At 47.1% G+C, this 25,637-nt stretch overlaps 1 protein-coding gene across 1 annotated transcript in view; it reads left to right on the top strand.

The window, feature by feature from the left end:
• The window catches only part of CHD7 (chromodomain helicase DNA binding protein 7), a 119,626-nt gene extending 99,449 nt beyond the window's left edge, over nt 1-20,177 (top strand). The window contains exons 23-37 of the mRNA XM_065895739.1: nt 3,836-3,925; nt 4,388-4,491; nt 5,827-5,956; nt 6,392-6,464; nt 6,624-6,681; nt 7,371-7,599; nt 7,849-8,057; nt 8,136-8,804; nt 9,540-9,700; nt 11,856-12,083; nt 12,312-12,755; nt 15,977-16,198; nt 17,450-17,590; nt 17,810-17,914; nt 19,224-20,177. Of these exons, the coding sequence (XP_065751811.1) occupies nt 3,836-3,925; nt 4,388-4,491; nt 5,827-5,956; nt 6,392-6,464; nt 6,624-6,681; nt 7,371-7,599; nt 7,849-8,057; nt 8,136-8,804; nt 9,540-9,700; nt 11,856-12,083; nt 12,312-12,755; nt 15,977-16,198; nt 17,450-17,590; nt 17,810-17,914; nt 19,224-20,177 (3,817 nt within the window). The remainder of the gene's footprint in view (nt 1-3,835; nt 3,926-4,387; nt 4,492-5,826; nt 5,957-6,391; nt 6,465-6,623; nt 6,682-7,370; nt 7,600-7,848; nt 8,058-8,135; nt 8,805-9,539; nt 9,701-11,855; nt 12,084-12,311; nt 12,756-15,976; nt 16,199-17,449; nt 17,591-17,809; nt 17,915-19,223) is intronic.
• Nucleotides 20,178-25,637: the final 5,460 nt, after the last annotated feature.

Genomic DNA, 25,637 nt, shown 5'->3' on the forward strand with positions numbered 1-25,637 from the left:
CATTCTACCTTCTGTCTCTCTGAATTTGCCTATTCTAGGCACCTCATAAGTGGACTCATATAATACTTGCCTTGCTGTATCTGGTTTATTTTACTTAGCCCAGTTTCCAAGGTTCATCCGTGTTGTAGCTTGTGCCAGATTTTCGTTCCTTTTTATGGCTGAGCCATATTCCATTGTACGTGTAGACCACATTTGTTTATCCATCCATCCATCGGTGGGCACTTGGGTTGGCTGATACCTTTTGACGGTTGTGAAGGATGCTGCTGTGGACGTCGTGGATAACTGAGTTTTCACCGACGTGTATTAGAGGATTATGGTTAACTTTATGTGATCCCGCCTTCAACTGACTGCTTTCAGTCGAGCAACGGCGGAGTTCACATGGTGTTTTTTGCTTCATAATGCCTCAGTTACTGGGTCCTTTCTTCTTACCTCTGAGCTTAGAATCATATGCCTTATCTTTACTTCCAGAACCTGATTATATATAATTGAAGGATACTAGGTCTGAATTCCTTTCATCGCTTGGAGCTCTGTGAGCTGCCGACACATTACACCAGCATCCACATGTGTTGATTCCTTCCGTCCTCTGAGCGTGCATGTTCGGTATCCGGGCTCAGGCAGCACTACCGCTGCACAGCGCTCCCCTTCCTGGCTTTGGGCGACCTGGGGCAAGCTCCTTGACCTCTCAAAGACCCACTTTCTGTATTCGTCAAATAGAGCTTAAATAAATGTCTATCTCTCTAAGAAATCGTAGCAGCAAAAGTCTGAGCACCTAATACTGGCAGCACGCCAAGCGCTTCCTATGGATTATGTGTTTTGAGTTGTCTAAGATAAGTCGTGCTCTTTCATCCCCATTTACCTGGCAAGGAGACCAAGTCTCGGGTGCTTAAGGTCCCTCAGCTAGTTAAGGGGCAGCGAGCACCTTTGCTTCCGAGCAGCCCTGCCCATCTCGGAACCCTGCCTCCCCTCAGGGTTGTCGAAAACCTCAGTGAAATAATTCCTGGAGAACATCTGCTACTCCTGGGTCGCACTGACTTGTGGTTCTCGTCCCTTTTTAAATGCAGTGGTGCCTTCAGGGACTCGCTTTGATCATCATTGCTGGATTTTGACCGACAAAATTTTTCCCTTTTGAGTCTTCAAAACCTATTACCTCAAACCCTTTTGGCACCTCAGAAACTGCTGTTACTGCCATAGCATAATGGTTCTCCCTAAAGTCCTGCCCTGCCTAGAGCTATTAGAAAACTTCTGTTTCTTTGTGGTTTATGTGAACTTGGGGTCCATAACCTTCCGAACTCTGGATTCAGACAAACTGTAAGTGAAGGGGTTTAGTGTGGGAACAACGGCTCCTCTTCCTGGACCCCAGTGTCATGGTAGCGGTTTTTAATTCCCCACTCTGATGTCAGTAACAGACTTCTGCAGGGTACGCGGCCCAGTTAGTACGTGAGATATAACTAGTGTTCTTCACATCTTCCCCTGGGTCTCAGGAGAAGAACTGGCAGTGCCTCTTCCATCTCCTCTCTGGGATGAGCAGTCAGAGAGAAAATGAGACCCAAATTGAGGGACCTCCTGGAAAATAGCTGGCCAGTCCTCTTCAAAAGTTTCAAGAGACAGGGCTTCCCTGCTGGCGCAGTGGTTGAGAGTCCGCCTGCCGATGCAGGGGACGCGGGTTCGTGACCCGGTCCGGGAAGATCCCACATGCCGCGGAGCGGCTGGGCCCGTGAACCATGGCCGCTGAGCCTGTGCATCTGGAGCCTGTGCTCCGCAGCGGGAGAGGCCGCACAGTGAGAGGCCTGCGTACCGCAAAAAAAAAAAAAAAAAAAAAAAAAAAAGTTGCAAGAGACAAAGACAGGAACTGTCTCAAGTTGAAGGAGATGAAAAGGGGGTAGGACAGTTCGGTGCACACGTGCTCCCGGTCCGGATGCTGGTCCAGAAAACGGGCACCAGTGGGATAGCCGCTGAAATGAGAGTGAGGTCTGGGGACTTGTTAGGAGTCCTGTCTGTCTGACTCACCACGTGCAAGCTCCTTAGGGTCAGAGGCCACCTCCCATCACCCCGTTATCCTGCCACTCCACTCAGCTTGCCAGTGCATTGGTTTGAATTTTTTCCTCTAGAAGAAAGGTGACATTCACAGTTCGTTCGTAAAAGTCTCCACAAAACTAAAATTCCTCATGAGGTAGAAAACTTTGTCTTCTACCGAAGGGAGGGAAACCGTCAGGATCACTGCTGCCGCACCGAGTTTTGGTGAATAAAAGAGGATCCAGCTAAAGGTGGAGGGCATCCCCTTGCCAAGCATCCTCTGTAAGGAGATCTGGTGTGCAGGTTCTTCTTGTGCCAGCCATGGGGGCCTGCACTGTCACTTTTCTTCTGCTGGTTCAGTGTGGCACAGCCAATTTTTAATCTTATCAAAAGAAAGAAATCTTAAAAAATAAAAACGAAATATCCAGAAAGGTCGCTTACTTTGGAGTGCATTCAGGTATTTACAGCCTCACGCTTTGCCCGCTAAGAACCCAGGTTGGCCAGGAGCAGCCTGTTGGTGGAGAAGGCGGCGGGTCACGGGGTATCTGTGTATGATTGGGAGTGGCCTGTCGTGGTGAAGCTGCCCCTAGTTGTCATTTTGATATTTTCAATGACAAGTGCCACGTCCCTAGAGACATTAAGAAGTGATGGAGTCAGAAGGCCTAATTCTGAGTGGTCCATGCTCAAGGTGACCCTGTGACCTTGGATATGTCATTTGCCCTCTGTTGGCCTCAGTTTTCACGTTTGTGAAAATGGAAATTGTAACTTGCTCCACTTTGTCATAGAGTTATTGTAAAGATCAAATGAGCTAGTGTTAGTCAGTGTGATACATGGGTTGTAAAGTGTTCTGCAAGTGTATGATGGGATTATCTAGCTGGGGGAGTAGCACTTGGTGTTATCTACTCATGGCCAAGGAGGTAGTCTTCAGATTATGCACAGTGGGGGCTGTCCAGCAGGAGATGCTAGGCTTGGAGTAGACAGGCCTTGGGGATTTACCAGGTGGGCATTATTGAAAGAATTAGGTGTACGCCATTGAGGAAATCCAAGTGAGATCAAAAGTCTGGTTCCTAGAATTCCATGAGTTTTTAAAAACTGATTCCTTGAAAATGACTAGGAACTTCAGTGAACTGGACACATTTTAATCTCCTTTGTGATGTTTTATTATTACTTGTTAAGCTATAACTTAGGCTTCCAGGTAATATAAGCTAGAAGGAATAAAAAACGGTTACTGTTCCTTAAGGGGGAAACGTAAGGATCCACTGCCACCACCATCTTCCTTTCTCGGAAGCAAAGTTGTATAATCTGAAAAACCTGACATTCCATATTGAGGGTTTATTGTAAGGTAGTAAAACCAGATTTTGTATCTCGTTTATTCCTACAACTTCTGATGTGCTTCCAAAAATGGTATTAAGGCAGCAGCTGAGGAAGTTTTATGAGATAATGAAGCAGAACAGTTACTGAAAGCCATCTGCTCCGTTGTTTACAAACTCGCTTCGATACTTCAGAGGCAGCGGTGGACTACGTGTCTAAACTTCACAAGCTGCGCTAGGTAGACTCCACGAAGTGTGCCCGGGCCGGGCTGAGCTCCGGCCCTCTCTGTGCAGGGGGAAGCGGTTGCCAGGCAGGCCTGCTGGAAGCTAGCAGAAAGCACCACGCAGAGGTGATTATGTGCCACCATCTGTCACGCTTCAAGCCTACCATACAGCATGGCTAATCAGCCTTGGCAGGATGATGGATGAACACCAGCAGCTGCCAGGAGCCGCTGTTGGCAAACAGTCCAGAAGTTGAGAACTTCTCCCCCCGCCCCCGTCTTCCTCTCCAGGGTCCTGCTGCGTGTCCGCATGCTGTACTACCTGAGACAAGAAGTGATAGGAGACCAGGCGGAGAAGATCCTAGAGGGCGCCGACTCAAGGTTGGTGTGAGCCCACGTTCACCCCGTTCCTCTCGGCGATGATCCGGGCGGTCAGAACAGAGCACGGAGCGCGCCCCGAACCTCCGTCAGCCGTCAGTGGCGCCTCTCCCTTTTTGCATCTCAAGAGCAGTTGTTTGCCCTACCAGCCTGGGGACGTGATGAGAATCGGGAAAAGCCTGTTCGTATGTATGTGTGGATGTACGAAAAGGTGTGCACTAAACGACCGGTGTTCTGAGCTGACCTTTAAAAAATGGGGCCCTGCGTGGTAAAGTTCACCTCTGGTCCTGCTAGGACGTGGCCGACTTCTGCCCTTTCTTTTAACCTTTGCTTACGCCGCCCCCAGCCCCACCTCACGATGCTCAGGTGCTTGTGGGAAGGGGGCGCGGGTTGCGTTCGTCCCTTGGCGTTCCTTTTTAATACTGGGATTTGTTTTAAATATCACGTAAACGGTTGTCTTTGTAGTGAAGCTGATGTGTGGATACCTGAGCCTTTCCACGCGGAAGTCCCCACAGATTGGTGGGATAAGGAAGCTGATAAGTCCCTCCTGATTGGAGTGTTCAAGCACGGTAAGGGGCGTCTCTGTTGGACCACATCTTGACCGTGTGGCTTTGTCTTTATTTAGAGCTCTGTGCATTCTCTTTCCAAAGTCATAATATTAATGAGGATAGTTCCAGAGGACTCTTGGCGTCTACCATTTCCTGTACTAAAAATCTAATATGAACTGTAAATATCAGATGCTGTTTTTGAATGTTTGTTGAGTATTTGAGAAGAAAACATTTCTTTCTTGGCTGTAAATAAAACCCAAGCCATATTTGTTTTAATAATAGCCAAGTTGTCCTATAGCTCTCCCTAAACTTTGCTTCCAGCATGGCTCCCCTTGCGAGCTCTGCCAGCCCGTGTCAAAGTGGACGGTGGGCTTAACCTCTGCTATTAATCTGTACAAGTGCCTCCTGGGCTTTGTTCCAAGCAATATTTCACAAATGTCAGTGCCGAGAACTCGTGGCTCCCCTGAGTGGGATGCAGCCTTGTTAACTTTGAAAGGCTGGGGATGCAGAACTGGCATGATATATACAGTGAACGATTCCTGATTATAATCCCGAGTCTCTGGAGGTCGTGGAGGTATTCTCAGCAGCCCGGCCTGACTAAAGGGGAGAATGATGGCTTATAAAACCTTTCATGATCACAGTTTGGCTTGCGGCTCTAGAGCAGTTAGGAGCGGGGTGTGGTAGTACACGTCCTAATTGAATTGTGCTGTTCTGCCTCTGTACCACAGCCGTGTTTTGTGAGCTCAGCCTAAAAATCATCTTCCCGCAGCGCACTGTTGGGATCTGCCATCTTCCATCTAGTCAACGTGGGCAGTCAAAAAGCAAATTGCAGTCTGAAAACCATAGAGGGAACAGTGTCATCTTACTGACACGCATCACCCTAAACCTAATAAGACAGGTTCGCTGGCCTGACGTAGACAGGGATGTTTCAGCCGGCGGTGCACGTTCCTGCAGGACTGAAGCCGTTCCCGGGGAAGGTGGGGTGGACCACTGCAGAGGTCACAGAAGAACATTACGAAGCCTTTTAATGCCAAGCAAAATTAGATCCTGGGGACAGTCGGGTCAGACACCTTCCCAGGCATCTTGCAGTTATTCTGAACCCGTTTTTCCGTTAGTATTTGCAGTCATTCTGATAACATCCCTGAAATGTAACCTGGCCCCCTCCTCCCCCTCCAAATCTGCCCGGGGATAGGTGTTCCGTAGAATAGGCTACTGCAGCCTGGTTCGTTTAAAGCCAACATAAAATGATCATCTCAGTCGAGAGCCACGGGTGAGGTGGCCCTGCTCGTGATTCTGTGAGTGACGGGCCTTCGTTGTTTCCGTGTGTGTCCTCCGTGGGCCGGTGGGACGGCACAGGGTACGAGAAGTACAATTCCATGCGAGCTGACCCCGCGCTGTGCTTCCTGGAACGAGTTGGTATGCCCGATGCCAAGGCCATCGCTGCCGAGCAGAGAGGAACAGACATGCTAGCAGATGGCGGTGATGGGTAAGAAGGACATTTTAAAATTTTAATAAACTTTATGTCAGTGTCACATCTACTGGCAGGGTTCAGTTCTTACACGGCACTGTGCATTACATTGCATCTGATTTGGACTTAAGTGATGTTTACCAGTGTAGTCTGTTTATATATCATAATGACTATTTAAACACAATATATGATCTAGATAATCTGCAACTTGTCTGTCTTTTCCAAATGATGACAACCCCCCGCCCCCCAATGCGCGCGCGCGCGCACACACACACACACACACACACACACACCCTACCCCTCATGGCTGCACGCTTTGAATACCGACAGAGTCGCTTTGGATGTCAGACTCAGAATTCAAAGTAGCATCAGGCGGGGTGTTACTCTTTCCCAGGCTCCCTTCAGTCTCTTGCTAATCAGTGTGATTTAAACATTTTTTAAAATTTTATATAGGGGAGAGTTTGATAGAGAAGATGAAGACCCAGAATATAAACCAACCAGAACACCGTTCAAGGATGAAATAGATGTAAGAACTTGAGTACATTGACTTTTACGGCACCAGTAAAATATTGTATGCTCATATAAGACTTGTTAAACTTTATAGATAACGGCCTTTTCTTTAAAAGATAAAAGCAAAATAAAACCACAACTTAAAATAATTTCTCTTTCTCGCTTTGCTTTTGAGGAATTTGCAAATTCTCCTCCAGAAGATAAGGAAGAACCCATGGAAATACGCGGCCCAGGTATGACTCCCTGAAAGCCGGGGGGAGCAGGGCTGAAGAGTGGGGTGCAGGCCTTGCCTTGCAGCTGGACTGCTGCCGCTTCACCACGGCGGTGTCTTCAAGTGCCGCTTCATCTACGCTGACTCACCTCTTTTGTGAAGAATTCTAATGCCTGTTTATTCTCGGTTTTTCATTCTGTTGAATTTCTTTGATAAAGTAGCTATTTTTTGGATTAAGATAATTTACATATTTATGTTTCAAATCAGGTGGTGAAAACTTTTAAGCATCCTTAGAAATACAGCTCTTACAAACAGGGCATTTGTTAAGCATCTGCCAGTTTATTGAGACACTACTACCCTTTTTTCCTAATGCAAGATCATTAGCTAACAATCATGTGATTGTTTTTTACGTTCAAGATTATCACATTACAGGAGAGCACCCTTATCACGTTGTCTGTGGCACAAAGTATGTTTCTTTATGTAGGATTGACGTACGACCTTGGTTTTTTCCCCCTAAGGAGCTGAGAAAGAAACGGTTTACAAGTTCCACACTAACATCACTCCTTATTTATATTTTAAAAACGAGAGCACTGCGATGCCCTTTCCCATGCTGCCATTTGAATGTTGGCGAGTCATCTCGTTTTGCTGGGAAACCCTGTGTATGGCGAGGTTATGGCTACGCATTCAGAAATCTTCTCTTCGATTCCCCAGGCAAGCACAGCGAGGGCAGCGCTGAGTTAGGCCAGCTGTACTGGCCCAATACCTCGACCCTGACCACCCGTCTGCGCAGGCTCATTACCGCCTATCAGCGCAGCTATAAAAGGCAGCAGATGAGGCAGGAGGCCCTGATGAAGACCGACCGGCGGAGACGTCGGCCCCGGGAGGAAGTGCGGGCCCTGGAAGCTGAAAGGGAGGCTATAATATCGGAGAAACGGCAGAAGTGAGTTTCCGAGGGTCTACCAGCGCCTGATACCTTGCCCTCTCCTCTGTTCTTCTGCACCCGCGGGAGGCAGACATCGCAGGCAAGATAACCGCCGTCAGAGGGCCCCGCCGCGCCCCCCCCCCCCCCCCCCCCCCCCAGAAAGAGACAAGCCCTGTGAATTAAGTTCAGGGCAAACGAGGAAAAGCAGTAATAAACGTGAAGCCTTTTTACGCAGCCCAAGTCCGGCTAACGTCTCCTTTCTGACAGGTGGACGAGACGGGAAGAGGCGGACTTTTACCGCGTGGTGTCCACGTTTGGGGTTATTTTTGACCCAGCGAAACAGCAGTTCGACTGGAACCAATTCCGAGCCTTTGCCAGGCTTGACAAGAAGTCCGATGAGAGTCTGGAGAAGTACTTCAGCTGCTTCGTGGCCATGTGCCGGCGGGTGTGTCGCGTGCCCGCCAAGCCAGATGGCGGTAGGTTCGCCGGGCACGGAACAGTGGGGCGGGGGAGGGGCGGGCGCCCTCGGGTGACACGCGCTCCCCCTGCCGCAGAGCCGCCCGACCTGCCCTCGGCGATCGAGCCCATCACGGAGGAGCGCGCCTCGCGCACCCTGTACCGCATCGAGCTGCTGCGGAAGATCCGCGAGCAGGTGCTGCGCCACCCGCAGCTGGCCGAGCGGCTCCGGCTCTGCCAGCCCAGCCTGGACCTGCCCGAGTGGTGGGAGTGCGGCAGGCACGACCGGGACCTGCTGGTGGGCGCCGCCAAGCACGGGGTCAGTCGCACGGACTACCACATCCTCAACGACCCCGAGCTCTCCTTCCTGGACGCGCACAAAACCTTCGCCCAGACCCGAGGGGCGGCCGGCGCCCCGGCCCTGAGCGCTCTGGCCCTGGGCTTTGGCCAGACGCCCGCCACCGCCGTCACCGCCGCCGCCGCCACCGCCGCCCCGGGCCAGGAGGAGAAGGCGGGAGGGGCGGAGGCCAAGGCCGGGGAGGCGGGGGAGGCCGAGGCAGAGGAGGAGGAGGTCGAGGGCGGCGGGAAGGACCGGAAGCAGGACCGCGAGGCCGAGGCCGAGCCCGGCACTGGGAAGAGCGATCCGAGAGGGGCGGAGGTCGGTGCGGACATGGGGCCCAAGTCCATTTCAGAAAAGGGTTCCGAGGAGGATGAAGAGGAAAAGCTGGAGGACGATGACAAGTCGGAAGAGTCTTCCCAGCCCGAAGGTAACTCCTGGCCCTTCAGGCCTCTCCTAACCCCATCCACGCAGGTGTCTTCCTGTCATGTGACCGGTCCTCTTTTTTTTCTACCCCCCCCCCCCCCCCCCCCCCGGTCGTTTTAAAGGTAATGAACGTACATTTCTTTCTGTGAAGGAATAGTGTCAGGTTATGCCTAGATGTACGTTTTGCTCTGATATGATGTGTGAGCATGCTATTTCGAACGACTTAACTTCCCAGAAGGAGGGTTTTACAGACACTAACAATTTTAAAACAAATGATGCTTTATTTTTCATTCCGAAGTAACGGGTGGGAGTAGAGTCTGGGAAGAACCAGTTCTCTTCCTAAGTCCCAGGTGGGTTACCGTACCTGCCACGAAGGAAAAGTGAAGCGCCGCGTTGTACTTTTCCTGCTGGAGGAACAGAGGCTCTGCTGGGTCAGAGGTTTGGCTGTCGATTCAGCCGCCTGTGAGACTTGTTCGCAGGATGCCTGACGACTAGTGAGACGTAAGGTCCCTAAGCCTCTACTTCCTCATCTGTAAAACAGGAATGACACCATCTACGTGAAAGGGCCCTTGCAAGCTTTAAGCGACAAGACTTGTAACATGCCTAATACCATTGTAGCCGCAGTAGGTACTCGATAAAATGGAGCTCATCAGCATTCAGATATTAAATCATGTCTTTTCTACACTCCCTTTCCAGCGATATGCTGGTCGTGAGCGATGCACATTAACTCATTTCTCAGCAGGAACTGTCTCGAGAGGGAAGAATTTTGATGAAGAGAGCAATGCTTCCATGAGCACTGCTAGGGATGAGACCCGAGACGGATTCTACATGGAGGATGGAGATCCGTCCGTAGCTCAGCTCCTTCATGAAAGAACGTTTGCCTTCTCATTTTGGCCTAAGGTCGGTGGGGTTTTGTTGTTGTTTTGGTGACCAAAAAAGAATAGGGTGGAGGAAATCATTCTAGCTTGATTTTTCAACTAATTTTAAGGTAAACTCTGACACAGTGTATGAAGATTGTAGATTTTTCTTGTGTTTTTAAAAGAATGATCTGGGAAAGCCCAAAGAAAAAATTCTGTGGAATAACTTTTTTGATAGGATAGGAAAGGTGCCAGGAAGCAAAGCGAGTAAGAAAAAAGAACTGTTCGTAAGGATCTTTGCTTCCTCGCGGTGTTTTAGATTATTTGTCTAGTACCGTCTACGGATTATTGTTTCAAAAGACTCACCCCTCTGACAAAATAAAATGTGTGAATCTTTTTTAAAAAGAATTTTTTATTGTGGTAAAAAACACATACCATGAAATTTACAATCTTGACTGTTTTTAAGTGTGTAGTTGGGTAGAGTTAAATATTTTCAGGTTGCTGTAAAAGAGACCCCCAGGACTTTTTTTTATCTTGCAGGACTGAAACTCCTTCCCGGTAGATCAACTCCCCTGCCCCACTGCCCCTAGACAGCTACTATTCTACTTTCTGTTTCTGTGAACTTGACTGCTTTAGCTTAGATGTGCCTCATACAAGTGGAACCATACAATACTAGTTCTTTTATGACTGGTTTACTTCGCTTAGTGTAATGTCCTCAAGGTCCATCTGTGTCAAAGCATGTACCAGGGTTTCCTTCTGTTTTAAGGCTGAATAATATTCTATCGTGTGTATATACCACATTTTCTTTATCCGTTCATCCATCATTGGGACCTTTGGGTACCTTCCTCCTCTTGGCTTATTATGGTGCTACAGTAAATGTGAATGGACTAATGTCTCTTTGAGACCCTGCTTTCATTTCTTTGGGAAACATACCCATAAGTGGTATTGCTGGATCATGTGATGGTTCTATTTTTAATTTGGGGGGGAACTTCTATACTGTTTTCCATAGCCATTGTACCATTTTGTAATCCCAACAACAATGCCCGATGGAACCTGTGTGTACTTTAAAAACTGTGTGTTTTGGGTTTCTTTTAAATCCTGAAGCAGAACCTTCAGATTTAAGACAACTTCATACATTTGGAACCCTGTAATCTTCTGAACTGGGGAGAGGGTGGGCGTTGGCCCATTTGCTCGCATACATTATGAGATAATTCCAAATGTAGTTATCTATAACCCAAGAACAAAGTAGAAATTACTTTTTTGGCTAACTGGCATAATTTGATAATAAATCCCTGTGTAATTTGGGTCTGTTTCTCAGGGTGGAGAGAGAATCATCCTAATCACCATGACAGGGCTGTCTGGTTTAAAACAAACACAGAAAAGGCTTCCTTCGACTCATCCCCAGGCTGCTCTCCCATAGTATTAATTGTGAAGGAAACAATGTGAAATTTTTAACTGAAGAGTGTACTATCGGAGACATTTTTTTTTTCCTCTGTATGCTCCCTTATTTCCCCTGTTTTGCTAGTCTGCCTTATTGAGTTGAGAAGGCAGCTTCCCAGGTAAGCCGAAAGGTCTATAGTAGCAGGCTTTTAATCTATGGAAACTGGGTCTAAGAGCTGTAATTAGACATTTTTAAAGGACACGCTTCAATGAAACTTGAAGTGATAATAGGTAGGAGATGCAAATTGACGCTCATTAGGTGTTCCTAGGTTGGTGCCCATTCGTAATGCTGAACTTTATTAATAGTGACGCTAATGATGTCCCACTTCCTGGGACAGGCTGCAGTCCAGCCTGGGGACTGAAGCGCCAGAGCGTCGAGAAGCTGACTGCAGGCTTCCACTGTCACCTGCTGACATGCACCAACAATCTTTAGCCTACACAACAGTTACTTGTAAAACATGGGGACATTTTAGAGGTGGTGGTTAGGTAACGTTCTCTCGTTTGTGTGATTCATTGTTCATAATTGAAAAATGCTGTCTTATGTGTTGCGGTCACCTTCAGGCCTCGCACCAGAGTAAAGTGGTTCTGGTGGGTTTGGTTTATTTCCATGCTTGTTTGCTTTTTGTTTACTTTTGCTTTTCGCTCGCCCGTCTGCTTTTAAGCCTTTTCTGCTCTTCAGCGTCTCAGTGGATGTATTCATCCCGTAATTTTCACCAGGTCTTTGTTACAGTTTCGTGTGGCTTTTCTTCTCCCTCCAGGATCGAGTAATGATAAACCGATTAGACAACATCTGTGAAGCAGTGTTGAAAGGCAAATGGCCGGTAAATAGGCGCCAGATGTTTGATTTCCAGGGCCTCATCCCCGGCTACACGCCCCCCACTGCCGACAGCCCCCTGCAGAAGAGGAGCCTGGCCGAGCTCTCCATGGTGGGCCAGGCGAGCATCAGCGGCAGCGAGGACCTCACCGCTTCCCCTCAGTTGTCCAAGGTCAGTTAGAGCGCTTTGCTGGTGCCGCTTAAACATAAGCTCCCTTGACTCGGTTTGGAAGCGTGTGTTCGCTGGTCCTGCTGAGAACTAAGGAGGCGGCTGTTTCCTCAGCTCCGTTCAGTAGCCTCGGATGTTTAATTCCTTAAGCTTCTCGTTCCCGCTTTCCGCGAGCCGGCCCGTGCAGCAGGTGCAGTTTTGGCTCACTCTTGTGTTGGGATTTCTCAACAGGAAGACGCCCTCAACCTCTCCGTCCCTCGCCAGAGGAGGAGGAGGAGGAGAAAGATCGAAATCGAGGCCGAAAGAGCTGCCAAGCGGCGAAACCTCATGGAGATGGTTGCCCAGCTGCGGGAGAATCAGGTGGTCTCGGAAAACGGACAAGAGAAAGTTGTCGATTTATCAAAGGCCTCGAGAGAGGCAGCAAGCTCTACCTCAAATTTTTCATCTCTTACTTCAAAGTTTATCTTGCCTAATGTCTCGGCGCCCATGTCTGATGCCTTTAAGACTCAAATGGAGCTGCTCCAGGCAGGCCTGTCCCGCACGCCCGCCAGGCATCTGCTCAACGGCTCCCTTGTGGACGGAGAGCCTCCCATGAAGAGGAGGCGGGGAAGGAGGAAAAACGTGGAGGGCCTCGACCTGCTGTTCATGAGCCACAAACGGACGTCATTGAGTGCAGTAAGTCCAGGGGCTGGCTCCTCCCCGCGTGCCCGCGCCGGCGGCCCGGGTCCCGGCACGCGCCCCTCGGTGACGCGGCGCGAAAGCCGGCCCCTTCCGCTAAAGAAGCAGTCGCGATGGACAGAGTCGTGGTTCTGAGCCGGAAAACTGTGTTGAGCGTTGACGCAGATCACTCGGCCTGAACCATGGGTAGCTTGAGGACCTATTCTGCCCAAGATCCTAATGTATTGATCACTCTCGGAAGAGTAGCCCAAAACAAAAACATGTTCTTCTGAGCCTGTAATCGTTAGCTCTGAACCCTCGAGGTGGAAAAAGCTTCTGCTCTTAAAAGTATCCATCTGTTTGGGGCCTGGCGTTTATTAGATTTGTTCCGTTTCAGACTTAAGATTTTTGTTCGCATGCAAAGCTAGGGATTGCAAATTCTCTTGCCTCCAGAAGCAGATATTTTAAAAATCTCAACTGAATTGAGACCTGTGCTAGTTTAGGTTTGCAAGAAATATGTCGTTTTCTTCTTCAATTCAAAGGAAATGAGTGCAGTGTAGTCAAAATAACTGTCTTCCTTAACCCGCTTCAACCACTCGCCTCAAAAGTGCCGCCCAGCTAACGATGAGGTTTCACCCCAGAGAACCCGATTACACGAGGTCTTTTTAAAGCGCTGAAACTGGTACAAGGTACTGTAAGCCTTTGGATTTGAAACCCGAATCAGCACAGAGGTGCTGGAGCTCCTGCCCGAGGAGATGGGATGCCGGCGGCCGGCCCATCCCCTGGGCGGCGGGACACAGTTTGGGAAACGCCGAGGGGAGACGTTTGTTTCAATATGTTTTTCCTTATTTCATTCCTATTATTATTTCCCCAGTTTTTTTTTTTTTTTTTTTTGCGGTACACGGGCCTCTCACTGTTGTGGCCTCTCCCGTTGCGGAGCACAGGCCCCGGACGCGCAGGCTCAGCGGCCATGGCTCACGGGCCCAGCCGCTCCGCGGCATGTGGGATCTTCCCGGACCGGGGCACGAACCCGTGTCCCCTGCATCGGCAGGCGGACGCTCAACCACTGCGCCACCAGGGAAGCCCTTTCCCCAGTTTTTATTTCTTGAATTTAGAGGAAACTTAATAAAAGAGTAGGGAAGGCGTGGTCAAGTTAGAGTCTCGAAGTGACAAAATAGCCTTCACTGAAACTTGCCCCCTAGCGGGGTCTGATTAAACCAGAAGCATCCGGGTGGTTAAAAGGTAATTTTCAAAACTCATTACAAATGTACCAGTGGTAGTAATGGTCATTTTTGTCGATCATCTGACTACTTCTAGAATCTTGAAAAATACACCTCACAGTGGATCAGCTGTGATTGTTTTTTCCCTAAGTTAAAACGCCATTTCTAGGTGTGTGGTCCCCAAAGTGGCATCGCCAGCCATTAGCTTCCTGCTGGGAACCACGCTGATGCTTTGATAGGTTTTGTTCACTGAACAAACATCAACAAATCGGGGAGTTCCTGCAGCTCACACACGGCTTCATTTACTGTCTTTCAATTTGAATCTCACGTTTGTCTGTGGACCCAGCGTCAGGGATTAACAGTCAGCGCGACCAAGTGCTTCTTCCTATTGTAGTTACACACCCTATATTAAATAGTCACGGCTGACTTCATTCATTCACGTATTTTAAGCTGTCCCTAGGAATTTGTTTTTTTCCCTGAAGGCATATTTAGCAACCTGGCTCAAATCTCCTAACAGATGTTAAGAGAATGTATTTTAATATATATATATTTTTTTTTAACTCTTAACTGTTGGAATTTGGGGATTCCTCATTTGGTGTTATAGAGGGTTATGTACATGCACATTAAACACAAGGAGAATGCTGATTGGTCTGTAAATAAACTGAGTAGTGAAGAGGTATAGAGGTCGGCAAGGTTACTTGTGTGGAACAAGACAGATCCCAAAATCTTGTGTTAGCATTCAAACTGGAGCCCACTGAGCAGCCGTGAAAAGTAAGTAAGTTGTGAGAGCCAACCCCGCCCTGTGCCAGGCACGGGGGACGCGAAGAATAAAGGCCCGACGGGTGCTTGCACCAGAGAACTCAGTGTATAAGATGGGTGACAGATAAATAACAACATACCACTGTTGTGAGAAGTCCCTGGGGTACTTTGAAAACCCAAAGGAAGAATGGGACTGGAGGAGGTGGATATGGGGAGAAACAGGTGGGGCAGTTTCCCTGGAGTTGGTCATACCTTGGTGAAAGTTTGAAGGTTGTATGGGGGTAAGTCATTTGAAAAGAGGGGGCGGGGAGAGCGTGTGCAAAGGGACTGAGGCCAGAGAGAGCCTGTCGTGTCTGGTGAACTGAAAGTTACTGGCCAGGGAATTTGGTGAGGAGGCAGCTTCGGCAGAGCTGGCCTTGCCGACGCGGTAGGCTACAAATCACGGAGGGCTGTGATTCTTATGCTAAAGAACTTGGATTTTATCCTGAAGGTGATGCGGGTTCACTTATCAAAATGGCTTAAACAGGGGAATGATGTAACATGATTTTGGAGCAGAGTGGAGGTTGGATTAAAGAAGGGTGGAACTAGAATCAGGTGGACCGTTCAGGAGTAATGCAGTGATACAGGTGGTCAGTGACGGAGACCTGAACCAAAGCGGGAACGGTAGGGATGGACAGATGGGCCTCACTGAAGATGTCTGCAGGTTGAAATAACAGAGTTTGAGGACCAGTGGCTGGGCGATGGTAGAGTCTCAGCTCTAACTCAACTCCAGTTAGCATTGATCTTTCCATGTTGCCACACACGCCTCACATGAGCTATTGTACTACTGACAAAAGTGTGCTGACCACAAAGTGCCACAGAGCTAGGTATAAACTGGCTTTGGGAACATTCCTTTAATTATAATTTCTTTAATGATGCTATCCAGGGATCCCCAAAGGAGATTGAGAGGCTACCTTTCATACGTATCGGGCTCAGGCTCCACTGCCTGTGTCATGCTCCTAGCGGCTTGCTTAAGATCTCAAGCATGGAGCGGCGATGGACTGTGAATTTTCTACCCCATTACTAATTCTACAGTGTGAAGAAGGATACACGTTCCATCTTCTCATTTCATAGCTGTTCCCAAACCGCCGTTGTTTCAAGTAACTTTCTTCCCTTTATGATCAGAGATCCATTATGCTAGGCTGGCGTCTCCTGGGGCTAGGATGTTGTCAGGATCTCTCTCTTCATGTGAGAATTCCGACCATTGTCAACTTTCTGCAGGAGGATGCTGAGGTGACCAAAGCTTTTGAAGAAGATATAGAGACCCCACCTACAAGAAACATTCCTTCTCCTGGACAGCTGGACCCAGACACGCGGATCCCTGTTATAAATCTCGAAGATGGGACTAGGCTGGTGGGGGAAGAAGCTCCTAAAAATAAGGACTTAGTCGAATGGCTGAAGCTGCATCCCGCTTACACTGTTGATATGCCAAGTTACGTACCAGTGAGTATCACAGAGTGTAGAGTTGGGAGGATCCTTGCTCAGTCAGTCCATTTCCTTCTCCCGTGCGACGGAGCAATCCCTGGTCCCTCTGCCTTTCACTTGACTGTCTCGTCATCTCGGACGTTTCCCAGCTTTTGTCATTGTATATTCTACATTAGAGAAACTAGCTTCAGGTCTGTCGTACGTGAAGGGCAGCCTTGTACTTCTTTGAAGACGCCTAGTATGCATTTCCTTGCTTTTTCCTTCTCCCACCAAATAGATGTGGGTTTTCTTCTGTTACTCTTCACATGGCGTGGTTTCCAGGGGGGTCTCGTTATTGGGAAGACACTCCCCAACGTGCTCTAATTGGTCTCTGGACAGGGTCTGCCTAGCACAGAATATTAGGAAGCTGTTACTGCAGAGATCTGAGCCGCTAACACAGCCCAAGACTTTTTAGCTTCTTTCTTAAACAGCTAACACTCAATGCCGTTTATTAAACATGAGACAGGATCTCCAGATGATTTGTCACTTAAACTGCTTGCGAGCTAGTTCTGCACATGTCTTATGTCCTATAACTTATGTGTTTGAATTTCTTTTTTCTTTTTTGCGGTACACGGGCCTCTCACTGCTGTGGTCTCTCCCGTTGCGGAGCACAGGCTCAGCGGCCATGGCTCACGGGCCCAGCCGCTCCGCGGCATGTGGGATCTTCCCGGACCGGGGCACGAGCCCGTGTCCCCTGCATCGGCAGGCGGACTCTCAGCCACTGCGCCACCAGGGAAGCCCTGAATTTTTGAAAACTTAAGTGTAGGAGTTTACATTTTATCTTGTTGAGTTCCTGCCACTCAGAATGCACCCTCCTGCAAAGGCTCTTTTATCCCTTGGGTTGTTTCTCCTCATGTACAGTCGCATGTCGTAGATGTGAGATCACCTCTGTATCCACTCAAGTCTCTGAGTAGAGATCAGCAAAGGTACCAGAGAAAGTTTCCTTTTCAAATACCATGACTTGGTTAAACATGTGAAGAAAAGATTTTAAGCAAGTTATTGAGAGATAAAAGGAAAAGCATGCTCTCCGCTTCTAAGTTTGTTCCTTAAGTAAAGGAAAAAGAGAATAGTCTTTCCTTTCAAAGGAAACTACGGTTTCTAATAATTAAAATGATTCTTGAAACTTCCATAGTAATTGAAAATGGCTTGACTGTTCTGTTTGTCATTTATATAGGAAAGAATAAGTACCAAGTACAATTTTACTAAATATGTTTTTTGTTTTTTTTGCAGAAGAATGCAGATGTGCTGTTTTCCTCATTTCAGAAACCGAAACAGAAACGACACAGGTGTCGAAACCCTAATAAATTGGATATAAACACTTTGACAGGAGAAGAAAGGGTGCCTGTTGTCAATAAACGAAATGGGAAGAAGGTAAACATTGGGAAAGGGAATTGATCTCTATGTGATTTCTTTTCCCAGAAAGAAGTGTTTTATTCTGACATCTTTTATAGGGGAAAAGAATCCTGTTTCTTCCAGAATACATGTATATTTATATGGTCTGTGTATGTATATGTGTAGATATACAGACGGGAGGGGGAGAGGGAAGAATTTGTCTGTTTTCTAAATCATTTTCCGAACGCCTCTCCCTAGATGGGTGGAGCTATGGCGCCTCCGATGAAGGATCTACCCCGGTGGCTGGAAGAAAACCCCGAGTTTGCAGTTGCCCCAGACTGGACCGATATAGTCAAGCAGTCTGTAAGTACAGACTCTGCCTTTCTGTCCAGAAAAGTATCTGTACAAAACTGTTTTCCTGAGTTTTTCTTTATTTTCTGTGGGCCATTAATTATTCAATGATAACTTATTCTTGGCTTAAAGGAGTTGACATAATGCATCATTTTCATACATCATTAATACATCATCATTCCTTGTATCAATATGTCATTAATCCACCAAGGTGGATTAATTTGACAGCTCTGATTTAAAGGGATTGTATAGAAATATACATTCACAGTCTTAGAGGCAGACTTGCTCCAGGGAGGAATGCCCCAGGTAAACGTGGCTAACAGCATCTGTGGAACGGAATTTATGGGGGTTGAGATCCTTAAGATTAACTGTGATTTCTGATTTTAAAATAAACAAATGAAAAAATACAGCAGTTCCACCTAAGCATTAATTTCACTGTTTCTTTTTTAAACTAATGTGTTTAAACGTCTTGATTTCTTTTTGTCTGTCTGTTTAAAGTATACAGTAAAAGTGCTTATTTTTCTTTTGGTGTACAGTTCTATCAGTCTTCACACACGGATGGTTTCTTGACTGGCCACCATAATCAGAATACAGACAGTTCTGTGCCTCCCCCGAATTCCTTTGTGTTATCCTCTGTCCCCACCCCTAGCCCAGGGCAACCACTCCCTGATCTGTTCTCCATCCCTAGAGGTTTTGTCTCTTTGAGGATGTCACCTAAACAGAAGCATAAATTACGTACCCTTTTTGAGACGGCTTCCTTCACTCATCACACTGAGATTCATCCAAGTGGTTACATGTGTCACAGGTTTCGCTGCTGCTCAGGCTCCTGTGTGTGGATGTACCCCTGGGTGTGGTTACCCATCACCCATGGAAGGACATCTGGGCTGTTTTCAGACTTTGACAATTATGAGTAGAACTGCTATAAACATTCATGTACAGGTTTTTGTGTGAACATGAGTTTTTGTTTCTCCAGGGTAGATACTAAAATATAACTTTAAATTTTCCATAGTTTTCCACTTCCTTCTGATGTGCCATTTCTCGAGTTAGCTATGGATGCAGATATCTTGACATTCACCTCACCGATAGAGCAGCCTTTAACATTTTTTTCTGCAATTCAGCGTAATTCGGTGAGCTGTGTAATGCTAAAAAAGAGAAGTTTTGCTTTCCGAGGTCTGCTCCTTGAGCTTCTAGAATGGAAATAATTGCTTGTGTATTTCCATTACGAATGTCAGTGTTCAGTCCATCACAGAGGCCCGCGTGGAAATGAGGTTTTCTTCCGAAGCTTTTGATAGCCCCTGTTTGCCTCTCCCTTCACTTTCAGGGTTTCGTTCCTGAGTCGATGTTTGACCGTCTTCTCACCGGACCCGTGGTGCGGGGAGAAGGGGCGAGCCGGCGGGGACGGAGGCCCAAAAGTGAAATCGCCCGCGCCGCCGCCGCCGCCGCCGCCGTGGCCTCCACGTCGGGCATCAACCCCCTGCTGGTGAACAGCCTGTTCGCTGGGATGGACCTGACGAGCCTGCAGAGCCTCCAGAACCTCCAGTCTCTGCAGCTGGCCGGCCTCATGGGCTTCCCTCCGGGACTGGCCACGGCCACAGCCGCTGCCGCCGCCGCCGGAGGCGACACCAAGAACCCGGCCGCCGTGCTGCCCCTGGTGCTGCCGGGCGTGGCCGGCCTGCCCAGCATGTTCGGGCTGGGCGGGCTGCTCAACACCCCGCTGTCCGCCGCCGCCGCCGCAGCTGCAGCCGCCGCCGCCGGCAACACCGCGGCCGCGGCCGGCCCCGCGGAGCCGGAAGATGGCGCGTGCAAAGCGGAGGAGAAGGGCAACGAGAACGAGGACGAGAACAAGGACTCGGAGAAAAGCACAGACGCCGTTCAGGGCCCGGACTCTGCGAATGGATCTGTTGGTGCTGCTACTGCCCCGGCCGGCCTGCCCTCCAACCCGCTCGCCTTCAACCCCTTCCTCCTGTCCACCATGGCCCCGGGCCTCTTCTACCCGTCCATGTTTCTACCTCCGGGACTGGGGGGATTGACGCTGCCGGGCTTCCCTGCCTTGGCGGGACTGCAGAACGCCGTGGGCTCCGGCGACGACAAGGCTCCCGACAAGGCCGAGGGGGGCGCCTTTCAGGAAGAGGAGACCCTCGAGGGCAGCGACGCCGAGGAGAGCCTGGACAAGACGGCGGAGTCCTCAGTCTTAGAAGACGAGATAGCACAGGGCGAAGAGCTAGACTCACTCGACGGGGGGGACGAAATAGAAAACAATGAAAATGATGGATAACCAGTACCAGTTTTCAGTTAAAGTGTTTAAAACTTTTGACAAGTGGTAGTCCTACTGTTTACACTCACAGTTAATGTTCATACCTAGTTTTATAAGCTGTTCTGTAACATAGTGTAGCAAAAGAAAAAAAAAGTCCAAGTCATGTTATACAGGTGTGTCAAAAGGTATCTTGGTCATTAAGTATTGTGCAGTGCATTATTTATTATCCCTAGGAGAGATGAAATTTGAGAGATGATCGTGTCTTTTTAAGGAAACTTACATAATGCTCTGCTTTTTTTTTTTTTTCTTTTCCTTTTCTTTTGGTACCATTGGTATTATAATAAAGAGCAATTTGTAACCAAGTGGCACGAATGGAAGGAAGTGCTGCTCAAAGGAAGTATGAAGTTATATATTTAATTTTTTAATTTTAATTTTTTTGCTGTGAAGGTCAAGATGAAATTTACCATACATATCATCCTTGCTCATTTGTTTCCCTTTTTGACTACACGGGGGTTCCCGCACTTGCGCATCACACACATCCACACACTCTGACAATCTCCACCTTAGTGTGAACGTCTCTGTCCCGAGGCGCAGCAATAATAAGGCAGCTGTTGAATGTGAAGGGTCCCTTTGGAAATTAACCTACTGGGAGGGTTCTTGCCAGACAGAACTGCAGTTCCATTGTCTCGTGGTCTTGTAATGCACTGGTATAAACAAAATAAATAGATGAATAAATAAAGAGTGAGAGAAGAGAGAATCAGGTACCTTTTTTAAATTAAAGGACTTCGTTACTTTAGCCACAAGCTAAAACAGCATTACCTCAGCTCTAAACTAGCCTTGAAGTTTACAGACATGACTTTGTAAATGTCTTGTTTTTCTTTGTTGTGATGTCCTTTTATTTTTTTTTCCTTTGAAAACTGCTATCATGTAAGATAAAATGTAAATTGCTGCCAACTGTAGTAATGATGCTTTTAATAAAAGTGACCCATGATATGCAGAGATGTCATCATAGAATGTAGTAGGGGAGGGGAACTGGTTTCACTCTTATTTTTTGTATTCGCAATAGATGCAAATACAGCATTCTGGCCTTTGTACCGTTTCTTGATATATCCTCCTATACCAGATTAGCTGTTGGTAATACGCTCAGCTGATTGTCTTCCGCCTAGACTGGAAGAAAAACCTCACATTACCTTGACATAATTCCACTCCAGATATCTCAACAGAACCACACGCAGAAACCTCCCATTACTCCCTCAAAAGGTCACCCGAGGCCGAGACTACTTAAAAAACGTGTGCAGCGTCTGATAATGTGGTACACCGAGGAACAAAGGGTCAAAAGAAAAATGAGGCTTTAATAGGCACAATATCTGGGTCATTTATCCTCGGTTAATGGGTAGAAAAACACAATGCCGTGGTGTCAGCAAGGGACGCGAAGGCACTCTGGTGTCCTGAGGACCCGGGCTCGGTGCCAGCGTCACGGAGCCCCGCGTAGAACAAGCAGGGACCCGCTGCAGCAAGCGCAGGCGAGCGCGAGGACGCACGCACGCACGCAATGCAGGTACGCGCACGCACACGCACACGTGCAGGTACGCGCACGCACGGGCTGGGAGCCGCTGGTTCGTGCACTCCTTCATGACCTCTGATGTTCAAGGTAAGCTAGAGTTTGAGCTGCTCTGTTTTCACCTTGTAATGTCACCTGACCAAACATAAAGCCCCGTGTCCCTGCAGTTAAAAAGGAGGGGAAGAGAGGGTGAGGGTGGTCTGTGGTGGCTCCCTGCACGCCGCCCCCGGGACGCCCCCCGCCCGACGTGGCACGAGACGGGCTGTCCGAGTCCCTTTTAGATAACGAGGTTCCGTGAATTAGCATCGCAAGATGAAAATATACCCGTGATGATTCTGGAAAAAGAGCTCCGTGAAGCCTCCACCTTAGACGCCCCGTGGTGGCTTCACCTGTCACGTCACCGTGACTCTTCTTTCTTGAAGAGCGCCTGGGTAGTGCGCGGGCAGGAGAGTGCCTTTTGTAAATCAACTATACTTCAATAAAAACAATAATAAAATTAAATTTAAAAAGAATTTTTTTAAAAGAATAGCTTCGGGAACAGAATTCTTCAAACGTGGAAAATAAGACTAGACTTCCACAAAGTATAAAGAACTTAAATATTTAAATAACTGAAAGACTTTTTAAGCCTTAAAATAGGACCTTAGGTAGGGGGAATATGTTTCACAAAGTGAGTCTTAAAGGGGCTTCTTCTGAAATTCTTTATAGCGTTGGAAGTTTTCCTATGACCTTCTGTAAATAGAGCACACGATGTGACTCTGTCCCGGTTAAAGGAAGATGCTGAGAACAATGACGATCTTCAAAGCAGAGGCATCAATTGCTTGTGGCCAGAAGGAACCCTGATGTGATAGGTAGGTCAGCAGCTGGCCCTGAGTCGTCTGGGATTTACCTGTGAAGGTGGCCTTGAAGTCATGCAAGTTCCCAAACGCAAAAAATGCATTTGTTTGTGGTTTTTTTTCCTAATGGAATTAATTCTCGACGTGAGATCTCGAATTTGCCTAAGAAATATTTTAAATTCAGTCTGATTCTTCATAACCGGTGTTCGTCACGTGCTTGTATAAATTAAGCACTGAGGTGCTCAGTGCTTTCCATGGCGTTTCTGTTTCACCGTCACTTCTCTTCTGTGAGGGAAGTGCTGCTTTCCAGGGGGAAGCAGAGACTTGGAGACTTTAAGTAACTGGCTAGCAGTAAGTACAGGAGCTGGATCTGAACCCAGGCTGTCTAACAGTAGAGCTTCCTTACAGTTTCTTGAAATACTGCACTCTGGTCTCTGAAATAAAATAGTTATTTAGTGATGTTTTGAAGTGTCTAGGGCTTTTGTATTTTTACGTTTCCCCCCCCCCCCCACCTTACCCCTCCATAAGGGACCTTAAATCTCAGATTGGGGATTAAGAGGCAGTCTATATGAAGCAGAACCTGGAAGAAGAGTGTGATCTCTGACCAGGCAAACTTGAGTCCCAGTTACCTCATTTAAATTTGGATTCATCTTGCCCCATGAATGTTTCTATTTTATGAAGAAGTCAAGTCTTTGGAAAAGATTAACTTCAGCCTCAGAGCTAGCAAATAGCAAACCTGGTATTTCAACTCAGATTGATCTAACTTCTGGGGTATTTCAACCCTAGGCACTTAATCACTGCGCTGGGGTGATTAGCATTCATCAACAAACATTTACCGGGTGCTGTGTGCTAGGTACTGTTTTAGTGGCAAGAATATAGCGAAAACCAAGGGCCCTGCTGTCATTGGGCTTATATGCTAATAGGAAGAGACAGGTGATACACAGATACAAATACAATTTTTGTAGATGGAGGAATACTATTAAATAAGGCGATGGGGTGCTCAGGTCTGTGGAGGGGACAACTCTGCTTACACCTGAGTGATGAGAAGCAGTGGCCAGACAGAGCTGGTTGGAGAATGTTCCAGGCAAATGGAAGAGCCAGTGCAAACGTCCTGTGTTGACAGTGAGCTTGGAGGAAGCAGGGGCAGGGAGCCTGTTTGCCTAGAAGATTTGGGGTCTAGGGACCAAACCGGTACTGGTGGAGGATTTGGATTTCTTTTCTAAGTGCCATAGAAAGTTCCTTGGAAGGTTTTACGCAGAGAAGTGATATCATATTCATGTTTCTAAAAAAATAATCACTACGGCTGCAATGTGAAAAAAATGACTTGTAAAGAGGAATCAGGAGCCCCATTTAGGAGACTGTTGCAGCAGCCTTGGATCAAGGCAGTAGGTAGCAATGGAGACGGAAAGCAGTAAATGGATTTGGGCTATGTTTTAAAGAAATAGAGCCTCCAATTTACATTAAGTGAATAACTTGAATTAACTTTTCAGGATTAGCCCGAAGGTAAAACCAACAGATGAAGAACATACACTTTTTTTTTTTTTAATTCCATGATTAGTGTTCATAGAAAAGGTGCTAGGAACAGAAATCTTTCCATCCATGCCCTGTTACAAAGTTATCTTTTCAGTTCAATGAAAATTCTTTGTTAATTATCTCTGGGAAGAGTTTTCCGCGATTGTCTCCAGCAGGTAGCGGAGGTAAGAAGGCGTGTGCATCGTTGAAGTGATGCGTGTGCAGTGAGCATCATTGCGCCTCCAGAGCCAGCAATAATTTAAATTAGGAAGCAAAGCAATGCAAATGACCTCTACTAACAAGCACTTAAAAGTTAGAATATACCTTATTCATTCAACTTGGCTCTCTAATGAGCAATTTTATGTATTTTCTTAGCACAGGTAAGATTTACCATCGTTTTATAGACATTTTATAGTAAAGTAAACTACATTTGGCAAAATAGATGTATAAATTACCATCCGGAATATTTAATCTAATGTAAGACTCCTTCAGTGAAAGTATTTCATCATTGAATTTTTTGTTGGGAGACTCACCTAATTTGGAGATTTTTTTTCTTGTAGGAGTTAGAATGGTGATTTTCAAAGTAGTTTGAGCTGTATAAATCATTTCTATGTCTAAGGTTTTTGCTGAACTTTCCTAATGCTGTAGACCAAAACTAAAAAACTCCCTGTGTATATGTGTTGGCAGTGTAGGTCCAGCGTCCTAATGGGCCTGTTGGTCTGTAGATCTTATTTTGGATCTACCAATGTAGAGTCGATTTTTAATTTGCATCTCCTTGATGAATGTTTACCATGTAATTTAAATGAAATTGAAGAAAAGGGTAATGACAATTAAAATTTCAAATATTTTTTCATCTGACATCTTTAGCTCCAGAACGGTTGACTCTTATCATTTGTGTAGCTCCTAAACTGGTTGAAATTTTCATCAACTGAACAAGATGGCAGAACCCATCTCCAAACGCAATACAGACATGTTATTTAAGTGTAGTGCCGTCTCCCAGTATGTTTCTTCCTGTGAACCTTTCTCACTCGTGAGGTCTTTACTGGGCTCCAAGATAAATCTGTCATGGTGAATCTGAGTTACAGCTGAAGGACAGCATAATACGATTTATTTCTAAGGTATAATAAAGAGAAACACTAAGTCAAAATATTGTTTAGGAATCACTTAAGACTCTACTCTTGGTGGTTTCCTCCATCGTCCCTTGCCTGCCTCTGCATTTTGATCTGAAAATTACAGGAATTTTGATTGATTTCAAAATTACAAATGAGAGGAACCCGATTCTTTTCCGTGACTCAAGCCAGGTACTGCAGTAGCTTCACATCCTTTGCAGCCCCAAACCATCTCCTAATTGTCAGCTGCAGTTAACGCGACTTCAACTTGAATGTAGGCTGGGTGACTGAAACCTAAGCGGGCTGTAAATTTAATAGCTTGGGGAGCACGCATCACGTCTTGGAACGGAAAATTCATCGTGTTCAACATGTTTCACCATGTTTCCTTGGGAGTCGGGAAGCTCTTAACATTTTAGAATTCAGCATTTGTGTTTGGTAATAGGCACTTGTGAGTTAACCCACAGCA

Source organism: Phocoena phocoena, chromosome 17, assembly GCF_963924675.1.
Source record: "Phocoena phocoena chromosome 17, mPhoPho1.1, whole genome shotgun sequence".
Taxonomy (NCBI): Eukaryota; Metazoa; Chordata; class Mammalia; order Artiodactyla; family Phocoenidae; genus Phocoena; species Phocoena phocoena.